The sequence below is a fragment of the Aedes aegypti genome, chromosome 2, assembly GCF_002204515.2.
Source record: "Aedes aegypti strain LVP_AGWG chromosome 2, AaegL5.0 Primary Assembly, whole genome shotgun sequence".
NCBI classification, from domain to species: Eukaryota; Metazoa; Arthropoda; class Insecta; order Diptera; family Culicidae; genus Aedes; species Aedes aegypti.
The window spans coordinates 386,469,909-386,496,492 of record NC_035108.1 but is presented as its reverse complement, the minus strand read 5'-3'; the positions used below and the strand labels follow the sequence as shown (position 1 = coordinate 386,496,492).

The window sequence follows — 26,584 nt, the reverse complement described above, 5'->3', positions numbered from 1 at the left end:
ATTTGTTTTGTGTTGAAACTGTTTGCCTATCATTCATCAAGCTGAATATATTTTTTTTCGGATTTGAACTGATTTTTGTCACCAAATATGTTATCTCACATTCCCGTAATGGGGACGGGCCTGGTGTGGTGGTCAGAACACACGCCTCTCACGCCGAGGACCTGGAATCAAATCCCATCCCCAAGGTTGTCACGTATGGCGAAAAAAGTTGTAGAGACGACTTCCTTCGGAAGGGAGTAAAGCCGGAAGTCCCGAGATGAACTAGCGTAGGTCTATAAACATAGAATAAAAAAATTAAAAAAAAAATCCCGTAGTGAAACAATCTAAAAAAAGCTATACAAGATGTATGAGATAGAAATTTCGATATAAAAAAAAAACAAACAGTTATAAATTAGTACTGAATCGGTAAACCAGACCTAACAAGAGTTTGTATTTCACATCAATTTTCAGTGAATAATAAAATATCAAGCCTTCAAAAAATTCGCACAGCCTGATTTGCTTCCTCCTTGGGTAGCTTATGATGTGTCAGTAGATGATTGCGATAATCTTTGCTGAAGTTGGATTTGTAGACTTCTTCAGATTCCGTTGTGGCCGGGCAGTATTTGCATTCATATAAAAATTTACCCTTATGTTTCGAAGTGGAGATAACGTGCTTCCGAAGATTTTCCTTAATCAATACAAAAGGAATAATTAGTTGGTAATGTATGGCGGAAATTTTCTTTTCTTCAAAAAAACACTTACAATATTATTACAGCTGTACTCGCAGTGAGGGCATTGGAATGGTTTACCACCGCTGTGCACTAGCAGATGTCGCTTTAAATGGCCTGGAATCCTGGTGGCAAACTCACACTGATTACATTTGTACTTTTTCTCGGTTTCCTCGTGACGTTGGGAATGCCTGCAAAAGAGGAAATCACAATTGAAGCTATTTAAACAATTTGGACCTCAAGTCTGATCGGTTTGGTATGTACGCAGTAAATCGTAAATTAAAAAGAATCCCATAAAGTACATCCAAGTGCTGAGGAGCATGCTGCACTCCACAGTTCTGGTCATGAACCCTCGTCAGTGGTCGGCAGGTATCTCATTTGTGTCGTCGTATTTATTTTTTGTTGTTGCAGGGAACAACAAGCGACAAAAAATTCCAATCCACTGTGGTTGTGCTTCGCGGCCAGGATGACAGCAACTTTGCATTTACGCAAATTGTAACCTTTGGCTTTTTTACGTGGTGAGATGCTCTACAATTTCAACAAAAAATGTTTGAATTCACTTCTTAGTATTATTTTAAACATTACATTTATTTATTTATCTAAGTGTTTTGTGTAAGACAACACTATCATTTTCATTTGCACCTAAATTCGATTTTCTAGAAACAACTTATGTTCTTTATAAGCTCAACTGAACCAAACAAAAAGTGTCGCTACTAACAACGGTGTACAATGCACCCGATCGATAGTCACGAATTTATCAATTGTTTTCAGATTTCTTCCGTTTGCTCTTTTGTTTGCTTCATCCGAAGCCTTTTCCCATTCCGTACTCCCCTTTTGAGCTTTTATGATTATTTTTATTATAAGTAATGTACCATTATCGTCTAAGCTGTAGACGAGGGGGACAGCTACAAACTACACAACACACAAGACAAGAAGTGCTGTTGTCCCTCACTCCTGCCCATCGCCGAAAGGACACAGAAACAAAAGCATGGTGGACTGCCCACTGGGAGCACCATCAGATGGTACGCGACCCCATCATCATCTTCGTCGTTGTCGTCATCATTTGATGCTGCACTAAGGACTGTTCATTTTATAAACTGGACACCTTGTTTATGTTTTTTTTTTAATTTATTATTGAAATCATAATAGGTTTACTGTTCATCGTTCAACTACTATTATATGATATTATGGAAAATAAAATCCATCAACATTCTTTTGGTTGATAAAATAAATAGTTTGTCCAACTCCCTACAAAAACTGTCGGACAGAACTAAACATTAATCTTTACAAAACCAATATCCACATCTTCATGAAAAAAATAAATAAATTGTGTTCTCCATTATCCTTCTAAATGTATAGCTTTAAAACTACTTTCTTAGTGTAAATTCTTCTTCTTGGCATTAACGTCCCCACTGGGACAGAGTCGGCTCCTCAGCTTAGTGTTCTTATAAGCACTTCCACAGTTATTAACTGAGAGCTTTCTTTGCCAAAGTTGCCATTTTTGCATTCGTATATCGTGTGGCAGGTACGATGATACTCTATGCCCAGGGAAGTCAAGGAAACTTCCATTACGAAAAGATCCAGGATCGACCGGGAATCGAACCCAGACACCTTCAGCATGGCTTTTCTTTGTAGCCACTTGGCTAAGGAAGGCCCCTCTTAGTGTGAAATGTCGTTAATAAATAACAACAACAACATCCAATAGATTTGATAACAAATTATTGCACAGGCTAAAAACGCGTCAATTATTGCACAGCCCATGTATTTCTTATGGATGTGCAATAATTGACGCAATCTACCGTAATAATCCACCAATCTATGATACAATATGTCACTCTAGAGACAAACACTTTTTAATTACCCTTCTCTTACATCCAGCAAAAAATGTAAAGTTAGAAGCGTATTCAAAGTTTGACGTAGAATACAAAAGAAAGGTCTAATCTCAGAATAACATATTATGAAACTATACGTGGAAAATAAATTCGATATTACAGTAGTGTTTTCAATTTTTATTTTTATAATTATTCATTGTAATTGTTTCTCTATTGTCCTTTACATATAACTAAATAATTAACCTTTAATAGCATCATCAAGCCTCCCATATAATTTAAATTATTTTAATTTTTTACAACGTGTTTTAAGGTATCATAAAATCCATTTTCATTGATTTATTTTTGAATGAAAAAAATAATTGAATTAGTAGAATGTTTAGGTTTAAAGTACGTCATGACGAAAATATTAAGTAATACGGCGATATTCAAAACTGAAAAGGCAATAGATGGCTCTTTTTCAATGGTAGTAAAAACGAAATCCTGAAGCAAAGAAAGCACCACGGAAGATGAACTAAACACAAAAAGTTATGTTTTCACTTTACACTTGATTTCTAATCACTACTTTTTTGATTTAGTTTTCTAATTGCGAGCAATTTACGATTTTCATTATTTTCCATACGTTTTGACAGCTCTCCGACTACCATTCTTCCATGCGCTTGTGTTGAAAGTTTGAGAAATTTGAGAATCCAGCGTAGCGCGATCAGTGAGAGGAATACAAACATCAGTACCGCCGCTCGGCGGCCGGTAAGAGAAACTGAATGTTCGAAAGGTTGTTGTCTGCAATTTTTGCCGCTGGCGCCAACTGTTAGTGGTTATGAACGAAATAAACAGTCGTTACCCTATTATATGTAAAATAACCTATGCAGAAGGCATAGGTTATTTTTCATATAATTTATAATTTTTAAACGAAAAAAAAAATGATTGCCAAGTTTTTAAGCCAATATCTAGTAATAATTGATTTAGATAATATTCAAAAATCGACTAATTTGAACATCTTTGATTATTCCAATGAAATTTAATTTGATCTTTTATTCTCACAACATCGTTTAATATAAGTTGAACAAAGTACAGCAAACCCGAATAATCAAAAAAGATATAAGCACAAAGTGTCCACTTTATAAAATGAACAACCCTTATAGCGAACGGAGGCCAAGTTGTGAAGAATTTTTATGTTATTATTATTTTATTTTATTATCATTAGCATTATTATGCATTCCTTCTGTCTCTTCTAGCGATGGTGCTGCCCAATGGGATGTGCAGTTGCATTTTTACATATCCGTTGTCCACAATCCTTTTTAGCCACTTTCGGGCGGGAGCTGCACGTGATGCTGGCTGGTGGGTGTCTCTGTCATCATCAATAAATTCATATCTCGACCTTAGTTTCCTTACAAACGATCGATGAGGACTGTTCTGCTTGGGGGAACTTTACTTTTTCTGCATGGTTGTTTTGCTTAATTTGCGTTGTAAAAAGGGGCTGCCGTTGGACAATCTTGGTAGCGTGCAAGGAATATCACGTCACGACTAGCACATTATTCCTATTTGGTTTCTGATGTGAACGACGATTTCGAGCTGGTCAGTTGCTACAGGATGGCAGTTTTCACGCATTGATTTTTACCTCTTTGGAATGAAGAATATTGGTGGCTCCTAGGCAGGTTTCAGTTATATATGAGCTACGATTCTTGATTGTGTAGCTGGATACCAAAAGTTATAAAAAATGAACCTGTTGTCACCCTACACATACCTCTCAAGCCCTAGATCTGGGTTCGAATCCCATGCTTTAGATAATCACTTACAGCTATCACCCGATGTTTATGCCTTAGCTAAATTCTACAACATTGGGTACGATTTGCACGAAATCGAGCTTTTTTGAGAACACACATCTGTTGTATAATTTCAATACATGTTGGAAAACCTGCTCCTGGGATGATTTCTTCTTCCTTTTTCATAGTACCGTTTTGAATCATATTCTGAACCTTGAAGCCAGCAGTGACTTCATTAAGGAAATACAGCCTGTTCTTATCGGAGCCTACTATAGATTGAAATTAGTCGAGAAGGCAGAGAAAAGATATCCAAAGTAACATTGGTTGCTGAATAAAAATTTATTCATCTAAAATGCTATTTATACAGCTTGATTTCAGCTGACTAACCTGTTATCTAACATCCTATGTTACTTGGGATATGACGCAGTACTGAAAAATTGCCTTTAGAAGTTTTCAAATGCAAGTTCAACATTCAACCATTGGCGTATAAACAGGGGGGCCAAGCTAACCAAATTTTTTTCATGATGTTGAACATGAAATTTAAAAAGCATAATATTTAAATGGAATTATGGTACTCCGGGGCAAGCTGAAACTGCTGGGGCAAGATGAAATGCAAAGTTTTCAATTGGATACCAATATATGGTAGCAGATATTTTTCCCTAAAAGTTTGTTCCATCTGTTAATTCAATGTTTCTTTAATCGAATTACTCATCATTTCGATTTCATCATAATACCTTGTTATTTCATCTTACCCCAGCCGTTTCAACTTGCCCCGATGTACCTTAGCTTATTTATGTAGAGCAATTTGATATGTTGAAATAAGAAATTTGCTATAAAAATCAAGTTAAACAATACGTTGATTTATTTACAGTTCTGTGATTGTATGTTGAATAAACCTTACTTTTCATGCACAGCATACTGGCCGTAAAAGCATAACTGTCCCATATGGAATTAGTAGGCATTGAGAGAAAAGCGCTCAAAGTTTGAAGTTTGTCTTCTCATACAAATTTTCCTAATTTTCTAGTACATTTGTGCATGTTATATTCATTTAAATTTATCGCACAATTAACTCATTTTGCTTCTATTGATCAGCCAAAAATATAAACTTGAACACAATTCACGTTTTGATGATGCTATTTGGATTGAAAGTTCATATAGAGACTGTTATGCCTTTATTTTTCAATATGGGACTGCATCAACTACATATTTTTCCACAACATTTTCAAACAAAGTGTGTATATTTTTATGTGCATAGTAAAGTATATGTAAAAACATAAATGTTGCGGTGAAAAAAGGTGTTGGTTCAAAAATCCATATGGGACAGTTATGCTTTTATGGGCAGCATATACGTGGTGATTTCGATTAACCTTCTTCTAGCTGTTGCACAATTACATTGCCCAGTGAACCACGTATCGTATAAGAATGTGTATCCAAAATCACATATTCGTCCGTCAAAAATCACAATCGCACAACATGCCTAATTAAACGCTATCAATGTAAACACAAGTTGTATATAAATCCACAATACGATTCATAAACGACAATCTGTGTTGACAACAAAACATGTCGTAAATAGTGCAACATAGAATCAAGTTAAGTTGTATAAACTGACAGATCATATATCAATCCAGAAAGCATCGTATGAAATCGCAATAACTTAGCAAAATTGCCACCATAACTTTGTTCTGCTGACGATGAAACATGTATTAATATTGGCAAATAGTGACACGTCTATCATGAAACCCTTGGTGGTACCGTAATCCGGGGTATCATTGATCAGCGGAGTAACATTGATCGGAATGACTCACCAAACTTTTCTTTTTATTTTCATCCAAGTTTGTTGGCATCGTATATCTGATCGCAGAAAGTCTGAAAAAGTCGTGCCAAGTATGCATATAGTCTCCACTTTGGTATGTATATAGCCTTTTCGTGCATTTTATACGATTGAATTGATTCATATAGAATGATGTATAACAAAAGTTATACCAACCAAAATGTTGGCTGGGTGGTCATCACTAGAAAAATCTCGCTGATGCCGTTCTTCCATAGAAATTCAATACAATGTAAATTTCTCCCTGTTATTTATTTGAATAGTTCTTCTTCTTCTTGGCATTACATCCCTTCTGCGACGGAGCCTGCTTCTTATGAGCACTTCCACAGTTATTAACTGAGAGCTTTCTATGCCAATATTGCCACTTTCGCATTCGCGTATAGTGCGGCATGTACAATAATACTCTATACCCAGAAAAGTGAAGGAAATTTCCATTACGAAAAGATCCTGGACCGAAAAGGAATCGAACCTAGACACCTTCAGTATGACTTTGCTTTGTAGCCGCGGATTCTAACCACTCGGCTAAGAAAGGCCCCTTCTTTGAATAATTATTTTCTACTAAAAACTCTCCTTTACTTCTTGCTTTCATCAATAAGTCCACCACGAGGTCCGATAAGAATAAAGTTCCGAAATATCATCAAACTGTTTTAGATTATCATCAAAATTATCTTGTCTTATCTCTAAGAAACTGCAAGGGATTTTCATCCTTCATCATTGTCACGCTCATTCCATCGAAAAGCCTAGATTGAGTACAACTTTCATCAGTTCAACAGAACTTTCCTTTGGAAGATGCACTCAAAATTTGATTTTATTTTTCAAAAGTAGTGTTTTTTTCTGGCAGTTTGTAAAAAATACAACAAAATTTTTCATTTAATGCTCATAGGAATTTTTGGCAGTATTGTAGAGAGTAAATAAGCTCAAGGTAAGATGTCTGGAAGAAATATCAGCAGATTTCGAAAAGTAATAACTAGACAATTTGTTTTACTTGGACGAGGAACAAATATTGAATAAATATTTTACAGATATTTTGCTGGAAATTTTGATAAAACTCTTTAAAGCAGTTAAATGAGAAATTCAGGAAAACTTGGTGGAAAATTTGAAGCAATCTCTAGAAAAAAAAATAGATTTTTGTGATATAAACTCGAGGATTTCTGTCAGAATTTCATTTCTTCAATTCCGCCAGGGATTTTAGCAAGTGAGTTTGCCATGAAAAGGTTGTCGAGACTTGCAGCAAAAATATGCCCAGTGATTTCACCGCAAAATCTGCTGAATTCAGAATAACGAATAACCTGTAACGACTTATTAGCATTGCCCTTAAGAATTTCAAACAAAATACTTTTAAAATTCGACGTGCTCCTAAAAAATCTTAATAAACAATAAGAAATTGTACTGGCATCATGTGCACGCAAGAAATTTCACTAAAAAAGATCATCAAGAATGGTTGGAAGAAGGTACAAATCAATTCCTCCCAAAATATTGTCCTTGATTTCGCTAAAATTGCAAGAAAATATCTCCCTGGAACTATACTAAGGCTAAACAATAATAGTGTACTGAGTATACAAATAATCACAGTAATGTTAAGAATTCCTTTCTTAATTATAACACTGGTAGTTTAACTGTTTTTCACGGGGCGAAAAAATAAATAAGAACCTCTGAAGCAAAACTCTGCCATATTTTCAGGAACTTGAAATATTGACAGGGTTTAGTCAATAATGACATTAAAAAAAAAATATCGGTAGGAGTTTTGCCAGGAATTCTTTCTTATTCTACCGCCATTCTGAAATATAACAAACAATCTTGGAATATTTGGACAGTAATTTGGCAATACGGATTTTTCAATTATTCGTAATGTCCAAAACCAACTTAAGAAATTTTCATTACGTCAAAAATGTCTCAAGCTATTTGATGGATATTCCTCAAAAGTGTCTCAGGAATTTTCTCCAAATATTTCGATGAAAATTTCTCCATTCTTTCAAAACGTAAAAAAAAAAAAAAATATCCCATTCTTTCAAAACGTGTAATGTTGGCAAAATAAAACCATGTTTGGACATCTGGCATAATTTGATGGACATTTCTCAAGAGTCTTGAATGAAGTATTGTCCCTGAAGGGAAAAGCTTGGATAATACCTTTAAAGATTTCATGGAATGATATTCATACAAATACTTGAACATATTTATACATTAATACATACTTAGAATTAGCACTTGAAGAGTGATTGAGCTAATCTGTGAAGTTTCTTGAGGAAACAGCGGGATGAATTACTGAATAATTTACTGAAGCCATAATTTCTGAAGGATTTTTAGAAGAAATTTATTGAGGATATCATGAATATCTTGAAATGCTTACTCTTCTAGAATGCAAATTTTCTTTAAATATCTAATGATTATTTTCTTCAACTTTGAGAGCTTTAAAAAAAACCTATAAAAATTCTTTGATTAATGCCTGGTGAAGTTCATAGAAGAATGCTAGGACTAAGTTCTACTGAGAACTTAAAGAATTAGGGATAAATGTTTAGTAGAACAAGTTTAAGCTAAAACCTGCTTAAATATTGATCGAACAATCATTTGTAACATCACTGAAGGAAGTTTTGTTTCTTAAACAATATCAAATGGAATCAATTTCTTTAGAATTTTCTAAAACAATCTATAGAAATCTTTTGGAAGATTTTAAGAATAAAATCCTTCAAGACTTTCTAGAGAAAGCTCTTGAAAAACATACAAAATCCTAATTCCTGGAGGAATTTAAGAAATTAAGAACTGGTTAGGGAATTATTTAAAGATGTGGTGAAAAAAATCAGGGGATCGGATTTGTGGAGGAACTTTTCAAAAAAAAAAAAAAAAATGAACGAAACGCTGGAGAAATCACTTATAGATTTTTGAAGGTATTGCTGTAAAATACCGTGTAAAAGTCAATGGTGGGTGTTTGGCAAATTTGTGCAGTTCGTATGATTGAGGAGAATTTTAATTTTAAATCCTGCGGCCCTGAAAACTCAAATTTAATGAATTTCCTGCACAATTTCTTGAGAGAAATTTGAAAAAATTGCAATAAATTCCTAAAACAATACTGGGGAACGAAGTGAAGATGTTTTTCATAAATAAATGAAAATTGTTAAAGTTATTCCGCGGCCATTCCTGGCAGAATTTTTAAAAAGATTGCAAGAGGAATTACTCTAGAGTTTTCTCAAATAAAATTCTTGGAAGAACGAAAAAAACCTACTCGCAAACACTCAATGTTTCCTAAATTTAAATTTTGAAACTAACAGTTTAGTAACTGTGTGTAAAAAATTGTGAGATTTACGAAAATTATGATTATTGCGACGGATTACATATCCACACCTAGGGGGTGCGGACTCGAACATTTTGGTTGTTCAAATTGATCAGAAACCGTTGTTTGTTTGGTTGTCTCGCAGGAAACCACAGTAAAAGTTCACGCATAAAATACTTCACACAAATCTCCATCATTTCGGTGTAGGCAATTAACCCAATAAATTTACTAAATCAGAAAGTTGATAGCCGTATGTTACTTATAAACATATTTCAGAAAAGTTGTTGAATACTCATGCATAAATTAGACCAAGTACAACTTTTCTTAACAGTTGGTGGTCTTTGTGTTATATAAAATATAAAACATTTTTAGCGTGACGAAATCATGACCGTACATTTCTAGGCACACTCAGATCATTTTTACGAAAATTTAAGATTGAAAGCAGCCTGGCTGTTTGTTGATTTTCATTTCGCATCCCCCAGGTCCACACCATAAGACGTTAGGCACTCAGAAAAAAATCGCTGCTACGGCAATACCGTTTTGATTCATATTACGGACACTTAAGGACTCAGGGAAATATAACCCAGCATAGAGCATACAAAATAAATCATTCTGTATGATTCCTTAGCGCTATCGAGCGTCGGAAGCCCTTTACTTTCGAACGGTGGGTGAAGAATACGCTTCCGCAACTTCAATAATTTTAAATAAATGAAAATGTGTGGCCTTTTCATGATTCTTATTCCGGACGCTTCCTCACTTTTGCCTCATATTCCGGACACTTTGAATCGAATTCCGGACAGCTCATGATAATCATTAATGGAACAGTCAAATCATCAATCGAAATCGTTAAACCACCAAAGAGACATCTAAGGTAGTTGGGCATTATAAATTTTCAAAGATATTTATGGAAAAAGTTTACTAAAACGAGTTTTGAAATTGAGAACTTTTGAACAGCAAAAATTGAAACATTTCGCGTGAAATGTTTCCCATACAAAGTAGAGTGTCCGGAATTTGAAGCTGTCCGTAATATGAATCAAAACGGTACATCCAAGTGAGCAAATAACGGTTCTATTGCCATGGTTTGGGTACGTCAGGAGTTAATCATCAATGTTAACTTCCTTTTCCCGATCAGCCTAGATAGCCGCGTAGTGTTGGTAATGGTTGTTTCGATTGGCTAAGAGTCTAAGTCTAAGTCCACCTCACAGGTGACCCCTAATTTATGGTGTGATGCGTACCGTGCCTGATAATGAATGGTTAGGGGGGTCTAAACAAAACCTAGCCACAAACGGAGCCTGTGGAGTACCAAGGCGCCCTCCACTGTATTGTGTCCTTTCTGTGCTACCCGGAGCAATGGTGCAGGTGACCTTGTGTTTCTTCGAGATAATCGGCTTCCCTTCTTCAGTCTCAAGCCAGAGGCTAAATAAGGGTGGGATTATTAAAACGTTGTAATTTAGTTTATATTCTCACCTTTATGGTTTTGCATTATGCGTTTTACACAGTGTATTGTGTGCTTTTTGCTTTTGACGACTTTTAAAAGATACCGATCTGTTTTTACGCTGCTAGTCTTTTTTCGTACTGAGATTGCAAAAAGTTTAATCCTACCTAGTGTAGTGTTTACGGTTAGGATAGCTTAAATCAATCTTCAGCATAATATTTCAGCAACGATCAATTTTGGTCGGGGAACTTTTATCTAGGTAACCTTTTGGACCCAGTGTTTGCTACTTTCAGAAACATGAAATGGCAAACTCGCGCGCTAGGCCCGTGCATGCGTGCTTGTAAATAGCGCTATCGTTGCTACACTCATTTCTGAGTTAACAACCAGATATGTATGTGCTGTCACAATTGATATTTCTGTTGGTGACAAAACGTCTTTCGTTTTGTGGTGTATTTATCACATGATGAATTATCCCCAATGAATGATTTCAAACGAGTTTTTGTACACTGCCTATGAAAAGGCCTTCTGCCGATTGTAGGCAGTGATGCAAATACTCATTACATCATCTAGAACAGCTCAGGTATCAATTTGAGAAGTTCCAATCTGATAGAATGCTTAAGAAGTGCAAATCTTGGATTACTTTTTATACGAAATCGCCCAACCTTTATGGTATCTGCTAGAGAAGAAGTGTCATTATGTCTTCTTTGCTCGAACAGAATCAGTGTTCTTTGGCCTTTTTTCCAAAATACAATACATTTATTGACAATCGACACATATGTTGCATTAATTTTCGTCAAGGAATATAATCCCAAGCAGATCACGATTTTTTTCATTATATCTCTGGAACACAAATCGCCATTGTTAAAGAACCGAGCTTTCTCACCAATCACCAATAAACTGCATGTGAAACGCTGGCATCCGTATACAAACATGATTCAAGAAGCACCAAATCCTCAGAGCGGAGAATACAATCAGGACAAGGCACCGATCGCGGCCAGTGTGTTGACTGGCCGAACAGTGCATTTAATGTAATGTACGATACATCGAAGTTGTTGAACCAACCACGCGGGCCCATCATCACATGAGTTGTATTGGAACCGAGCGCGCTCAAAGCGAAACAAAAATATCTTATTTGATCTAGATTTTGACAATATTGTGGTGGCGACTGGGCTGTGGGAGATGTGTTTCGGTAAATTTATTCCGTCGAAGGATGCACCCGGATTGGAATCACGGAGTGGTGCCATTGGGTTTTCAAATTTTTGCATTACCATGCTCACACAGTTACGGATCACACACAGTTATGGATCACTTTTATGTTAGGTATATATCAATATCGAATATTTCACTCAAAACTTGACAAGTTGGCGTAAAAGACAAAATTGTGCCTAATCATACTTATTGTCTTCGAGCATTTGTAATCTTACATTCATCCACAAAATGATGGAGTTTCTGACAAATCTTGAGTTGGTATTACACACAGGGCTGTTAAATGTCATGAATATCACGTGACTTTGACAATTGAGTATTGCCAATATCATCATTCCCCGTGGAAAAAGTAATCGGAAAATGTTTTTCCCGGTTACCTTTTCCGAATCACTATCGGTTGGCAATATTTGTTAATGCAATATTTCGCGTAGGAGGGTGCTAGAATTTGAATTTTTACGAAATTTTGACATTTTACAGCAATGATTACACATCTATCGAATTATCGTCGTTTTCATATATGTTAAAATTCATCTATTATGGAATCAAAATGTCTCGTTCGCTCATACTGAGTGTAATTTAATCTTTGAACAACATTCCTTATGATTAAAGATTTTCAATTCTGAATATTATCAGTTGCAGCAAGTTATCCATAACATGAACTGAGAATTTGTTTATATTTTAAAATTCTCTGTTCACTTTGTTATTTTTTTTAACTTATCAGGTATCAGAAGGCCGGCTCCAAAGGCACGTTCCCCACCAGTTGGGAGATTTGTGCCATCGCCATATTTGAGCCTATTTCATCATCTACCCGATGGGAGAGGAAAGGGAAGGGAAAGATGGGAGGAAATAGTGGTGTCCCTTGAAGAGGGAAGATCGCATAAGCGAAATGAGAGCATGTAGCTCCATACCACAATGGGTTCGAACAGCGCCCTAAAAAGGGCACTGCAAAACGCATGAGCGTAAAGAGAGCCTATAGCTCATTACCACAGCGGGTTAAGAATAACAGGATGTCCTGAAGATTCAGGCTTCTGTATTCAGTTTCACTTAATAAGTGTTTACCAAGTAATTGGAATCGCATTTGCGCAAAAACTGGACAGTTACATATCAGGTGATACGAAGTTCCATAATCGGAGTCACAACTATCACACACAAATGAGTCTGCACGCTGAATATTTGCCATGTGATAGTTGAGTCGGCAGTGGCCTGTCAACGCTCTGACCAAGAGACTGCAATTCTGCTTTGACAGATTTGTTAAATACTTCGCCACCTTTGGAGATGGCTCAGTAATATACAATTTTGTTTGACGACACGACTCCAAACTATTCCAATATTGCTTGTGCTGAGTTGCCGCCCAAGAGTTTATCTGAAGCTTCACCCAGCACTTCGAAATTGGAATAGCCGGCTCAGGGCCAATGAAGTCATGCGATGCTCCATCGCGAGCTAGCTCATCAGCCAATTCATTTCCAGCGATGGAAGAATGGCCAGGTACCCATACAAGGTTTACAGAGTTGACTGAATTCAGTTCCTCAATTTGAGTTCGACATGCGATAACAAGCTTCGACCTTGAGTTGGCCGAAGCGAGAGCTTTTATAGCAGCCTGACTATCTGAACAGAAGTATATGACTTTACCCATTACGCGCTGTTGAAGTGCTGATTGCACTCCACACATAAGAGCAAATATTTCCGCCTGAAAAACGGTGCAGTTTCTACCAAGTGAGTAAAACTGATTCAGCCTTAGCTCACGAGAATATACTCCTGCACCAGCTCTACCTTCAAGAAGGGAGCCATCAGTGTAACATACTATATTGTTTGATATACTTCTTTCCAAATAGCCAGACGTCCACTCTTCCCGTGAAGGGAATTGTGTGGTAAATGTCCTGTAAGGAAAGTTACAAGCAATTGTGAGATCACTTGGAGCAAGGACAATTTTGTCCCAATTCACCAAAAGTGGAAACAACGAAGTGTGTGTAGATCTACGATTCACTGGATTTTTCTACAGTAGATCCAGTACCCATAAACGGTAAGAGCAAGAAAGTGCTTCTTGTTTAAGATATATGTGTAGTGGCGCAACGTCGAAAAGGGCCTCGAGCGCTGCTGTGGGAGTTGTAGAGAACGCACCAGACATCGCCATCAAGCACATCCTTTGGAGATGGCCCAATTTTGATTGGATTGTTCTCACTTCGCCCTTTTGCCACCACACAAGACATCCATATGCCAATATTGGTCGAACAACTGTTGTGTAAATCCATTTGATATATTTGGGTTTGAGGCCCCAAGTTTTACCAAAGGTTCGCCGGCATTGACCGAAGGCCATACAAGCTTTTTTGACTCTGAAATCAATGTGAGCTGTCCATAAAAGTTTGGAATCTAGAATGACTCCGACATACTTTACTTGATCAGTCACATTAATCTCAGTGCCAAAAAGACGTAAAGGTCGAATTCCATCGCGGTTTCGTCTTTCCGTAAAAAGAACAATAGATGTTTTATTCGGGTTAACCGAAAGGCCATATTGGCGACACCAACTCTCGACTACCTGAAGAGCACTTTGCATCAGGTCGAATAGGGTGCTTATGCACATACCAGCTATCAGAGCTAGATAGTCGTCGGCAAATCCATAAGTTGGAAAACCGCAATTATTGAGTTGCCTCAATAGCGTATCTGCTACGAGATTCCACAAAAGTGGTGACAAGACTCCCCCTTGGGGGCATCCGCAAACACTCAATTTTCGAATCGCTGCTTGACGCAATGTCGAGAAGAGATGTCGGTTTTTGAGCATTTGATGAATCCAATTGGTAATCATTGTAGGTAGCCCATGGTTTCGTGCGGCTTCCAATATGGCATCGAAAGACACATTATCAAAGGCACCCTCAATATCCAAGAAAACACCCAAGCACGATTGCTTCTGAGCGAATGCTTTCTCGATATCGTATACAACTTTGTGTAAAAGAGTCACAGTGGACTTTCCAGATTGGTAAGCATGTTGATTCACATGAAGAGGCATGTTTGCCAAATAAACATCACGGATGTGATGATCGATAATGCGTTCGAGACATTTCAGAAGAAAAAAGGTCAGACTGATTGGTCTAAAACTCTTCGCTTCCTCATACGACGCACGTCCTCCTTTCGGGATAAACTTTACAGTAATATCACGCCAGGATTTCGGAATATACCCGGTAGCAAAACTGCTTACAAGTAGCTTTTTCAAAACATGTTTGATAGACTCAAATCCCTTTTGGAGCAGAACAGGATAAATCCCATCCGCTCCTGGAGATTTGAAAGGAGCAAAACTATTAAGTGCCCATTGAATCGGTTCAGTAGTTACGATACTGCGAGCCGAGGCCAGAGACTCGTAACTACATGAAAAGACATTTGGTTCATCCGTAGATGCTATGTCCACACATCCGGGGAAGTGTGTATTGAATAAACATTCTAAAACTTCTTCATCGGAAGAAGTAAAGTCACCATTAGGTAAGCGAATTTCGTTCACTTGGAAATCCTTAGATTTTGCAAGAATTTTGTTCAACCGACTGACTTCACTCAAACTGGAAACATTTGTACAAAGGTTTTTCCAGCCGGATCGTTCAGCAGTACGAAGAGCCTTCTTGTAAGCCTTGCGAGCTGACTTGAACGACTCTGATCCAGCTAAACGGCGTCTGTTCCAACTCCTTCTACATTGTTTCCTGAGTCTAGTCAGATCGGAATTCCACCATGGGGTCCCTCTTGTAGTCTTTACAGACCGCAGAGGACATGCTTCTTCAAAAGCTTCCATAATGTAGGATGTTGTAGTATCAACGGCATCATCCAGATCACTTGGATTTTCAATGGACGGAGAATATCCATGAAATTTGGTCGCAACCAATTCAATGTAGAGTTCCCAGTTTGTTGACCGGGGATTCCTAAAACGCAAAGTCTGCGCAGTTACATTTGAATGTTCAAAGAAGATGTAGCGATGATCAGATAATGATTCCTCATCTGATACATGCCAATTCGTCAACTCGTGACTGATTCTATTCGAGCAGAGCGTTATGTCTAACACTTCTTCTCTATTAGAAACCATGAAGGTTGGGCGATTGCCTATGTTAAGTAATCCAAGGTCTGTACTACTTAAGTATTCCATCAGACTGGAGCCTCTCAAATTGATATCCGAGCTGCCCCAGATGATGTGATGAGCATTGGCATCACTGCCCACAATCAGCGGAAGGCCTTTTGTTACGCAGTGTACGACAACTCGTTTGAAGTCATCCGTTGGGGATGGTTCATCATGTGGTAAATATACCGAACAATAGACGTATTTCCTGTTGAGGTCACCAACAGAAACATCGATTGTGACAGCACATACATCTCTGATAGTTAACTCAGAAATGAGTGTAGCAACGATTGCTTTATTAACGAGCACGCATGCGCGAGGCAAAGAGCGCGAGTTTGCCATTTCAAGCTTGCTAAAAGTAGCAAAAACTGGGTCCACAAGGTTACCTAGATAGAAATTCCCTCTACGAAAGTAGGGTTCTTGAACTAGCGCCACTTGGGCTGCACCATTTTGCATGAGTCTGCAAAGATTGATCGTTGCTGTTCTTTTATGCTGAAGATTGATCTGAGCTAACCTAACCGTAGCCACTACCCAAACTAGGCAGGATTAAACTTTTTGCAATCTCAGCACGAAAAAGACCAGCAACGAAAAAAACAGATCGGTATCTATTTAAAGTCGCCAAAGGCGAAAGAGCACAGAATACACTGTGCAAAACGCATAATGCGAATCCATATAGGTGATAATTTAAATTAAATGTCAACATATTCATAATCCCACCCTTATTAAGCCTCAAGATAGAGACTGAAGAAGGGCAGCCGATTATCTCGGAGAAACACAAGGTCACCTGCACCATTGCTCCGGGTAGCACAGGAAGGACTCAATACTGTGGAGGGCGCCCTGGTACCCCACAGGCTCCGTTTGCGGTTAGGTTTTATTTAGACCCCCCTAACCATTCATTCTTAGGCACGGTACGCATCACACCATAAATTAGGGGTCACCTGTGAGGTGGACTTTTACCACCGGAACAGGCAGTCCGTAGTGTTAATTCTTAGCCAGTTGAAACAACCGCTACCGACACTACGCGGCTATCTAGGCTGCTCGGGAAAAGGAGGTTAATATTGATGATTAACTCCTGACGGGCCCAAGCAGCCACAAAAATTGTGCCATATATGTTAAAATTCATCTATTATGGAATCAAAATGTCTCGTTCGCTCATACTGAGTGTAATTTAATCTTTGAACAACATTCCTTATGATTAAAGATTTTCAATTCTGAATATTATCAGTTGCAGCAAGTTATCCATAACATGAACTGAGAATTTGTTTATATTTTAAAATTCTCTGTTCACTTTGTTATTTTTTTTAACTTAATAAATTAACCTTAACTGATTCATAACTGTTGGGAGATGGTACATTCTCGCTCGATTTTTTTCGTGCTCTGATGGCTGTGCTTTCGCTTCTGCTATTCGCAGCGAAGGGGACAAGGCTCATCTTATTATCATCATCGATACGTGCATCTCAAATGCATTCTTCCCGTTGTCCTGCTCGTAATGCCAATCCGGTCGATGTCGTTCAAGAAGCAGTTGAATTGTTGTGCATTATTCACATCACCAATGGGAACATAGGGAGCATTCGGTGCAGACGCTGAAGACAGTACCAGTGCACAAATCCGGCGAACCTGCAATCCAGTACATTGCGCGGTGCGGCGTGGCGTGATGGTCGGTGTCGTCCCTTTAGCCGAAGTGAGGGTTTTACATGAAGCCACAACAATATGCATTATGGGTTGGCTGATTGCCTTTTTCGGGCATGATATGGTATCGCATTTTTCCGCGTAAACCTTCACGGGCACCAAAGCAGCTGATGGGAGGTAAGTAACAGCAGCAGCAGCAGCAGTTGCGCGCTGAGTCTTTTCATCTTTGAGTGCGATAGAGAGGTCCTGTCGCTTATCTCGAAATAGGGGATGTGGGTGTTGAAGTGTATGAACAGTAAAGCTACAAAATGGATTGTGAATCAGAATTCGTAAAGCATAATTTCTTCTCCTGAAGTGTTACGTTATTTGTGAACGATGCCTTAGAACCTTCATGACTTTCAAGGACGTAGCCAGAACTGGAAGATGGCTGGTGTTTGGTGGTCCAGGAGAGATTGTATCATAGTAAAATTAAGGATAAGTCGTATTCTAAAGTTTTACTAGTTATTCCAAAATAAATAAATAAGTCCAGTTGTTGGTTTGCCTTGCTGATGAGCGAAGTATAATGGCCGTTGAACGTCAATTTTGGATCCGGCACCACTCCGAGATATATAACCTCATCTAGTGTTTGCAGTTTCACTACATTGATGTGGTAATCGAATAGCAATTGGTGTTTAGATTGATGAAACGTCATAACGGAGAATTTCGAAATGCTAACAGTTAATTTGTTTTGTTTGCACCATACTCTCTGGTCGATCAGGGGACGGACCTGGTGTAGTGGTTAGAACACACGCCTTTCACGCCGAGGACCATGGGATTCCATCCTCGAGATAGTCCCTTGACATTTATGTTTCAGTGGAGACTTCCCTCCGTTTGAAGTGAAGCCGTTGGTCCTGAAATGAACTAGCCAAGGGCTAAAAATTAATAAAAATAGAAAAAAAAAACTGGTCGATCAAAACTTGTAGACGGTAGCAGTCTTCTTCCGATCCGATCATCGAATAAATTTTTAGGTCGTTGACATTAACAATTACGCAATTCATACTTAATTTTGCGGCAACATAATTAAAAAAAAAACAAAGTGAACAATAATGAGCCTAAATTGCTTTCTTGTGAACACCCGATGAGTTGCTAAAAGTAGACGAAATGCTCGAATTGATTTTGACACTGATTTGTTTACCAGTCAGATAAGAACTGAGCCATGATGCGAGCTTGTTGGATGCTCCTAGACGAGATAGCTTGCGCAAAAGGATGTTATGGTCAATTCTATCAAAAGCTGCTTTCAGGTCGGTGTAGATGGCATCGACTTCCATAGCAGAAACACCAATATTGGTAAAACTGAGCGAGTTCGTAACGACTGACGGACCAGGCAAAACTCAAGTTGATCGATAGAAATGTAATGTTTTGAATAACTTCGACGCAGCTGACAAGTTCGGCATTCCTCTGTAGTTCCTGACATTTCTCCTATCCCATTTTCGAAGACAGGGAACATATAGGACTGCTCTCAATTTTGGGGAATACTCCGTTATCGAGGCTCATAAGCGGCTCAGCGAAGACAGTACAACGACAAAACAATACCGATGGGAAGCCATCGGATCCTGGGACAGCGAACTTTTAAACTTGTTGGCAGCAACGATGACTAGAAATTACGGTAAATGTTCTGATTTAACGTAATGATGGTTAATGGACAAAAGGTCGGAAGGACGAAGGTCGGAAGACAAAAGATCGAAAAATATTTGCTTGGTGGGAAATTTTTGTTTCTTTGAAAAAAGATTTTCGACCTTTTGTCCCTTATTTTTTGTTCTTCGACCTTTTGTCCTTTCGACCTTGTCTTTCGACCTTCTGTCCTTTCGACCTTTTGTCTTTCGACCTTTTGTCTTTCGACCTTTTGTCTTTCGACCTTTTGTCTTTCGACCTTTTGTCTTTCGACCTTTTGTTTTTCGACCTTTTGTCTTTCGACCTTTTGTCTTTCGACCTTTTGTCTTTCGACCTTTTGTCACAGATATCGTAATGATATATTATTAGCACTGTAAATAATACTTCTAAGTATAGATTGTACATAATAAGTCATCAAATTAACAATTTTATCAAGTACTATCATTATTCTAGCCAAGAGATTCGAGATTTTGCCACCAGGCGTCGCTAGTGAGCATATAATTTTGTTTTGCGGATAGCTCAGGATCCTGACCACTAAGAAAGATGCGGTCTTCGGCGAAGCTGTTCGGTAGCTCAAGGGTTATTATTATTGTAGTCAAGAGAATCGAGGTTTTTCCACCAGGCGACGCTAGTGAACATGAGACTTTTGTTTTGCGTATATCACAGGATCCTGGCCACTAAGAAAGATGGCGTCTTCGGTAAACTTGTTGAGTAGATCAACTTTGCCTAAGACGCCACGATGCTACGATCAAGATGACGATAAAAATTAAAATCGATTTGAGCACGATAGCTTTAAAACTAACTTTTGCCTAGTTTACTAATTTTTAACCATGACCAGAGGTAAAAATCCATTTCAAACTATTTTCGAACTTGCTTTTGAACAATATTTTAATGCATTCATTTTTTCCTAGAATTCATCTTTGTTTTTATATACCTTCATTCTTCTCTAGCCCAAGTCTCCTTTAACATGTAACAAATCCCTGGAAGATGAATGCCACCCGTTTTTTTTTGTTTTGTTTGGCGACCCATAGCTATTCACTCGCGAAGCATACCGCGATTAGTTTTGCGATTGGCAGGGAATTGAATTTATGTTGAGAGTATTTCGTCGCTCCTTTCGTCTCTGCTGTGTGTTTTTCGCCCGGGACAAGCAAGAGTACGAGACCTATCGTCCTTCAGTCATTCTCCTGCGTGTCGTCCAATTATGCTGCGGGCAACAGCGAAAACAAACATGCGGATAACCGGTAGTGTGTGAGATGGAAAATTAAAAACAATAAAAAGTAGTTTGATACAGGAGGAATTCAGCATTAATTTAATTTAATTATTCTTTTTAGTACGATACTTAGATTTTTAGGACCCATAACGAGCTACAAGAATCAAAGCGGACCCGGTGCAACTTGGTTGATAAATTATCCGCATTTTTGTGCTACGTGTAGGGGGAGGAAACGAACCGTGGCCCTACAGTCAGTCCGAAGGTAAATTGTTTCTTTCTTTGTGTGCATTGAACGAAACGAGGTCGATCGATTGGCGGTGGTGGATTGTTATATTGGCACCATGGCGTGATTGTCCTTTTATAGGATTCTTCAGAATTGAGAAAAGCGAATAAAATTGTGCGAGAAAGTACATATTCAATTGACCATTGAATGGTAATTTCGTCTGTACTTGTTGCCAATTACAAACGGAAGGGAACTTGTGGCTCATCGCATGAGCGTAGCCTAGATTTGCGTTAGGGAGGGCAATTGACTTCAAAGGCATAATCCTATATTTTAAGCGAAAATAAATCATTTCTGATAGTAAAAAGTTGTTTAAAATATTCTGTAGAAATACATAATGATCAAGATATTGAATTTGAAATATTGAGCTTTGTAGGTATTCTAAAAATATTATATTTCTTGCAAGAAAAAATCTCCAGGTTTTCTTAGATAAACTTTCGAAAGAACATTTTTATTGAAAATTGGAAGACAAAACTATTTCTCGAAGAATCCCTATCGTAGTCCATGCAAGTAATCCGGTAAAATACGTGAAGGTATCTCTGAAGAACAATCTTTCCGAGAATTCCTAATAATTTGTTAACATTTTTTTTGGCAAATACTTCATTCTATTGGAAACTGGAGATATTTTTTTTGGAGATATTTTCCTGTAAGATCTTTGTCAGAAATATTATTGTTTGATGGTCTCCAAGGTGACATAATTCAAGGTTGATATTTTAGATTTGTTATTTCCTTCTTCAGCAAGGGGGGGGGGGCACCCCACTCAGTCTACACTTATGGTTCATCGTGTTTAAACGCGTTAACGCTTGGCGGGATTGTTCCACGGCCAGGAAGATAGAAACATAGCTTCTCGACTAGCCAAATGTGCGGAAATATTCCCCACGGCTAAATACCGTCTCACATCGATATCATTCAGCACTCAGGTGCCGCTAATGTAATTAATTAATCACAGTCTCACGGACCGGTTTGGATGTGGGACTAATCGATCAAAGCAGAAGCTTTCACGCAGAGATAATGCCCAAGTGATAGAAACCGACTGGTTGCTCGAAAATTGCAATCATCATTCAATTAGCATCATCACTAAAGGTGGAGAGGTGCGAAAAGTAGCACCAATAATGCAGCATCCGAGCAATCCGGTCTTCTAATTCGCACAGCTTAATGTCTAATTACCTCAACTCCCCTGTCGAATGCTGGTCGTTCTTACCTTCGCAGTTGAGTGATGGTTTTGCCTCGGTAGTCACATCCCTGCTCGGAACAAACGTAGTTTCTTTCGTCTGAGTGGCAGCTTAGCAGATGGGTTCGCACCTCTGACGCAGTATGTCCGATATAGAAGCAGTTTTCGTACTGACAGGCAAATTCTTTGATTGATTTGCTCGCCACGTGCACTTTGGCATGTTGAGATAAGATTTTTCTGGAATGTGGATAATATATTTGTTGAATTAGTAATCGAACTCTTTGTGATGGAAATGGATAGAATTTATACATAATCATCACCCAAAGCAGAGGTTAATGAGTAAATTGATTGTTTTTATTTTTCTTTATTAGTATTTGGACCCTGTTCTATTTAGGACCATCAAATATTTCTCAATACTGGCTCTCAGTGTCTGCATATTTCATTATACAGTCAACAACGCCGACCTTTAGTAGGATCCGTCGTCGTTGAATTCTTCTTTGTGTGAATGTTTTTTTTTGACAATACATGCACGAATCTGGTAGAACGTGCATTCGGGTTTTCAATTACTTTTTCTAAACTGATTCTCATCCACCTACTGACATTCGGTGGCATCAAATTCAATTTCGCTTGTGATAATAATCATTTCCATTAGAATACCCCACAAAAACATCCGCAAATTGCAAAAGTTGTTTTTTTTTTATTAAAAGCCAATCATGACTCATCAACTGGGCATCAAATTGCCGTTTTCTTACACCAGTAATATAAAATTCATTTGTATTTTTATTTTTTATTTTCAATTTCAGTGCCTCTAGGTGAAATTGAGTTTTGAAATGACACCAACAGTGGGTAAAACTGAATGTGTGCGTGTGGTGCACCCACTCTATTTCCCGTCGCATTCGCTCTCATAGTCAGATTGGCTTCGTGCTAGCGGAGTTTGTTTTTTTTTTCGTTTTCGCACTGATCGGGTATCAAGGCTTCCCCAAATCTACGCGACTTTTTACGGCGACAGCGACACAAAATCGTTGCGAATCGCTGCGAAATTGCGTCGCTGTGGCTTAGATGCGCTTATCAAACAGTGCATGCAGCGAAACATCAGCGAAATCGCGACGATTTCTTGTCGCTGTCGCAGTAAAAAGTCGCTTAGATCTGGGAGAGCCTTCATTCGGCTGAATTTTTACGACCCTTCTGGCTCTAGTGCAAAAATCTTGTGTATCATTTTTCTCCCTATCATCTGGGTTGGGGTTTCTCAGTAATTGCGTTTGATGTTTATATCCATTGGTTTATTTGTTGTTTTGGAGTACTCTGGTGTACTGCCTATTAGTACTGTGTGAGGTGAGATGACAACTATGTTTTATTGTCGCCTCGGCCCGATCGTTGCTCGCCGATCAATCAGTAATTGTGGAGTAGATTACAAAGGAAGACGTGTGTTCCCTTTCGAAGCGGTTGTCTGCGTAATGGGTGATTTCCCAGTTATAGTTTGATGTTACACATTGGCCAGCGTGACAGGTTTTGCTACTGATATTTTTGTTCAATATCATAGCAACACAAAAAAAAAACTTTTTCAGCAAAAAATCATCTTGCGGAAATTACCCATTGAGTAGTGCAATAAGTAAAGTGTGACCAATACGGAGCCAACCAAGATGGCTGGTAGGTATATTCAATCATTTTGGAACGAATTGTAAGAGCCGCTAAAGCTTGCGAACAAACAAAAAGAGAGATAAAAGAACTGCTGAGATCGGAAAATAGGGTAAGTACGTGTTGTGAGGACCATTTATTCTGTAAAGCGAGTTGAGAGGACCGTTTGAAAAAAAAAAATGTGTAGCGAGCTGAGGGGACCGCAGAAATCAGTAAATAGGGTAAGAGCGCGTTGTGAGGACCGCAATCTTTGACTAATAGCATGAAAAATAGCGAGTTGGGAGGACCGTCTGTAAATTGATTAAAAGCGACTCGAGAGAACTGCTGACAACGGAAAAAGGGTAAGAGGACAGCCACCTTTAACTTATATTGTAAAGCGAGTTAAGAGGACTGCTTGTGAAGAGATTTGAAGTGAGTTGAGAGGACCGCTTATAAATAAGTTGATGACAACTTGAGAGGACCGTTAATAGTGGAGAATAAGGTAACAAGCGCCATCTTGAACAAATAAAGGAATGCACAGCGAGTTTAGAAGACTACATACTTGTGCATATTGTACTATTTTTGTCAAGGTCTAAAATGCAATCGCAGCTCAATTTGGAAGCTGCAAGCATTTGCACGATGAAAAAAAAACTGCCCACAAAAACATACAAGAAAAAAAAAAACGGCGTAGCAAAATCACACTGTTAATTTATTTTCCTTGTCAGAGTGGAGTACTAGAGAAAGTAATTGATGAGGATGCAACCGTTTCAGTGATATTTTGCGTTGTGAGGAGTTCATATCTGGATTTCGAAAGTATTGAATTTTGGGATCAGATGGCAGATGAAAACCTTAAAAGGTATGTTGGCCTAATCCGGATCTTTTCATTTTCGACGAGCATTTCACCCATTCCAAAAGTTTCAGTACGTAAATGTATTCTCAACAGGGTAGAAAACCATAGAAATTGAAAAAACATCTAAGAAGCACGATAGACCATCGAAATATAAAGGAGTCAATAAATCAGCTATTCAAAAAGTAGTTAAATCAGTTCCACAGTCAAGCTGTATCCAGAATAGTTTGATGATACGATCCAAAAACCGATTACGAGTGAATAAGCTTCCCATTTTGTAGCTCGATGGAATGCTCGGTCCCTTCAATAGATATAAAATTCTTTGACCTTATCTGTAAGTTGATACCTCTCAAATCCGATGTTCACTAACACGATGCTATCTGTTCCAGTTGTTTGTATAAGTTTACAGTTGTTTATATAAGTTTACGGTTGGTTATATAAGTTTACATTAAAATAACTATGTCGAATGTATTTTGTAAATTTAAGAAAAATTAAAAGAAGTGTGTTTTGCAACTCGATACCTCCCGAACTTAATAGTTCATTAAAATCGATTCATGAAGAGTTGGTCGGCGTTAAGTCAGAATGGACCAAGTACAAAACTTGGAAAAATTTGATTATTCTTTAATTAGATGCGAAATTACCTTACCTTCATATCACTTTGATCAGATTTGATCAATGTTGTAAACTACGAGATATATGTAACAAATTTAACTTTGGATGATCAATAAAAATCCATAAACATATGCACATAGAGTGGACCAAGTGATTTTTCCCATAACAGCGAAAATGATCAGCACGCTGAGAAATACGAGGAAGTGAAAGACATTTCATTTGTCAGATTTTTCCACATCCAGTGATTCAACTTCTCATCCATGGAAATTCCAAAAAAAATCATACATATTACTGAATTCTATGCATTTTATTTTGATTTTTGACCATATTTGCATGGGTGGTCAGAAATTGCAACAATTTCTGTGCAGACAGAGCGCACCAAGTTTAAAAAAGCAATAAACTGATTGATTATTGCATATTTTGAGTCGTTTCAAAGTCCGATAGAATTTTCTGCTACTTCTATGGTGCCTGTATAAAATTTCGTAGAATCCGCTTATAGGACCAATATATTTTGGCTGGTCTTCATGCCCTGACCCTGCAAAACTATAATTTGCAAGCTATTGTAATGCCACTGATTTTGAGATTGAAGATATGGATTATTGAAGAATTTACGATACTGATGTCGAAGGATTTTGGTAATCTTTTGAAATTAGCGATATGTACCCGGTTTGACCATGCAAGCCTTTAATGATTGTTATTTTTCTAGAAATTTTTCAGTCAGAGTGAGCCAACTCACTGAACGGTGGTCTTTAGTTCAGTCAGAGTGGACCAAGTACACATTCTTCTTCTTTCTGGAGTAACGTCCCAACTGGGACAAAGCCTGCTTCTCAGCTTAGTGTTCTTATGAGCACTTCTACAGTTATTAACTGAGAGGTTTCTTTGCCAAAGTTGCCATTTTTGCATTTGTATATCGTGTGGCAGGTACGATGATACTCTATGCCCTGGGAGTCGAGAAAGTTTCCAACCCGAAAAGATCCTCGTGGGATTCGAACCAACGACCATCAGCTTGGTCTTGCTGAATAGCTGCGCGTTTAACGCTACGGCTATCTGGGCCCCTAAGTACACATAGTCCATCAAGAAATCGTTCTATCAGAGGTTTGGATTATGTTTTTCATGATTATCACTTCACATTATATTGTTCAAAGCAGTGTTGACAAGACTCATTTCCCCGAAATTCGAATTGTGAAGCCATGAACTGTTATAACTGTGCGTTGTATTTCTGAGATGGAGGGGGAGGTGGTTGGGCTTGAGTGTTGCACATGGGATCCGACAGTTTCGATCTCGGTGGGCCGCAATTCAAGTTTCGGTGAAATGATTCGCACTCACTCACTCACTAATTTCATTTCACCGAAACTTGAATTATGGCTCTCTGGGATCAAAATTGATCGATTTTGTGTGCAGTACTCAAGCTTAACCATCTGCTTTTCTATCTTAGGAGGATAGAGCAT

The 26,584-nt window shown here is 38.1% G+C and overlaps 1 protein-coding gene across 1 annotated transcript in view; it reads right to left on the bottom strand.

Moving 5' to 3' along the window:
• Positions 1 to 384: 384 nt before the first annotated feature.
• The window catches only part of LOC5564911 (zinc finger protein 236), a 217,313-nt gene continuing 191,113 nt past the window's right edge, over positions 385 to 26,584 (bottom strand). Inside the window, exons 7-9 of the mRNA XM_021846929.1 lie at positions 22,094 to 22,300; positions 742 to 898; positions 385 to 667 (exon numbers count right to left, since the gene is read on the bottom strand). Of these exons, the coding sequence (XP_021702621.1) occupies positions 473 to 667; positions 742 to 898; positions 22,094 to 22,300 (559 nt within the window). The 3' untranslated portion in view covers positions 385 to 472. The remainder of the gene's footprint in view (positions 668 to 741; positions 899 to 22,093; positions 22,301 to 26,584) is intronic.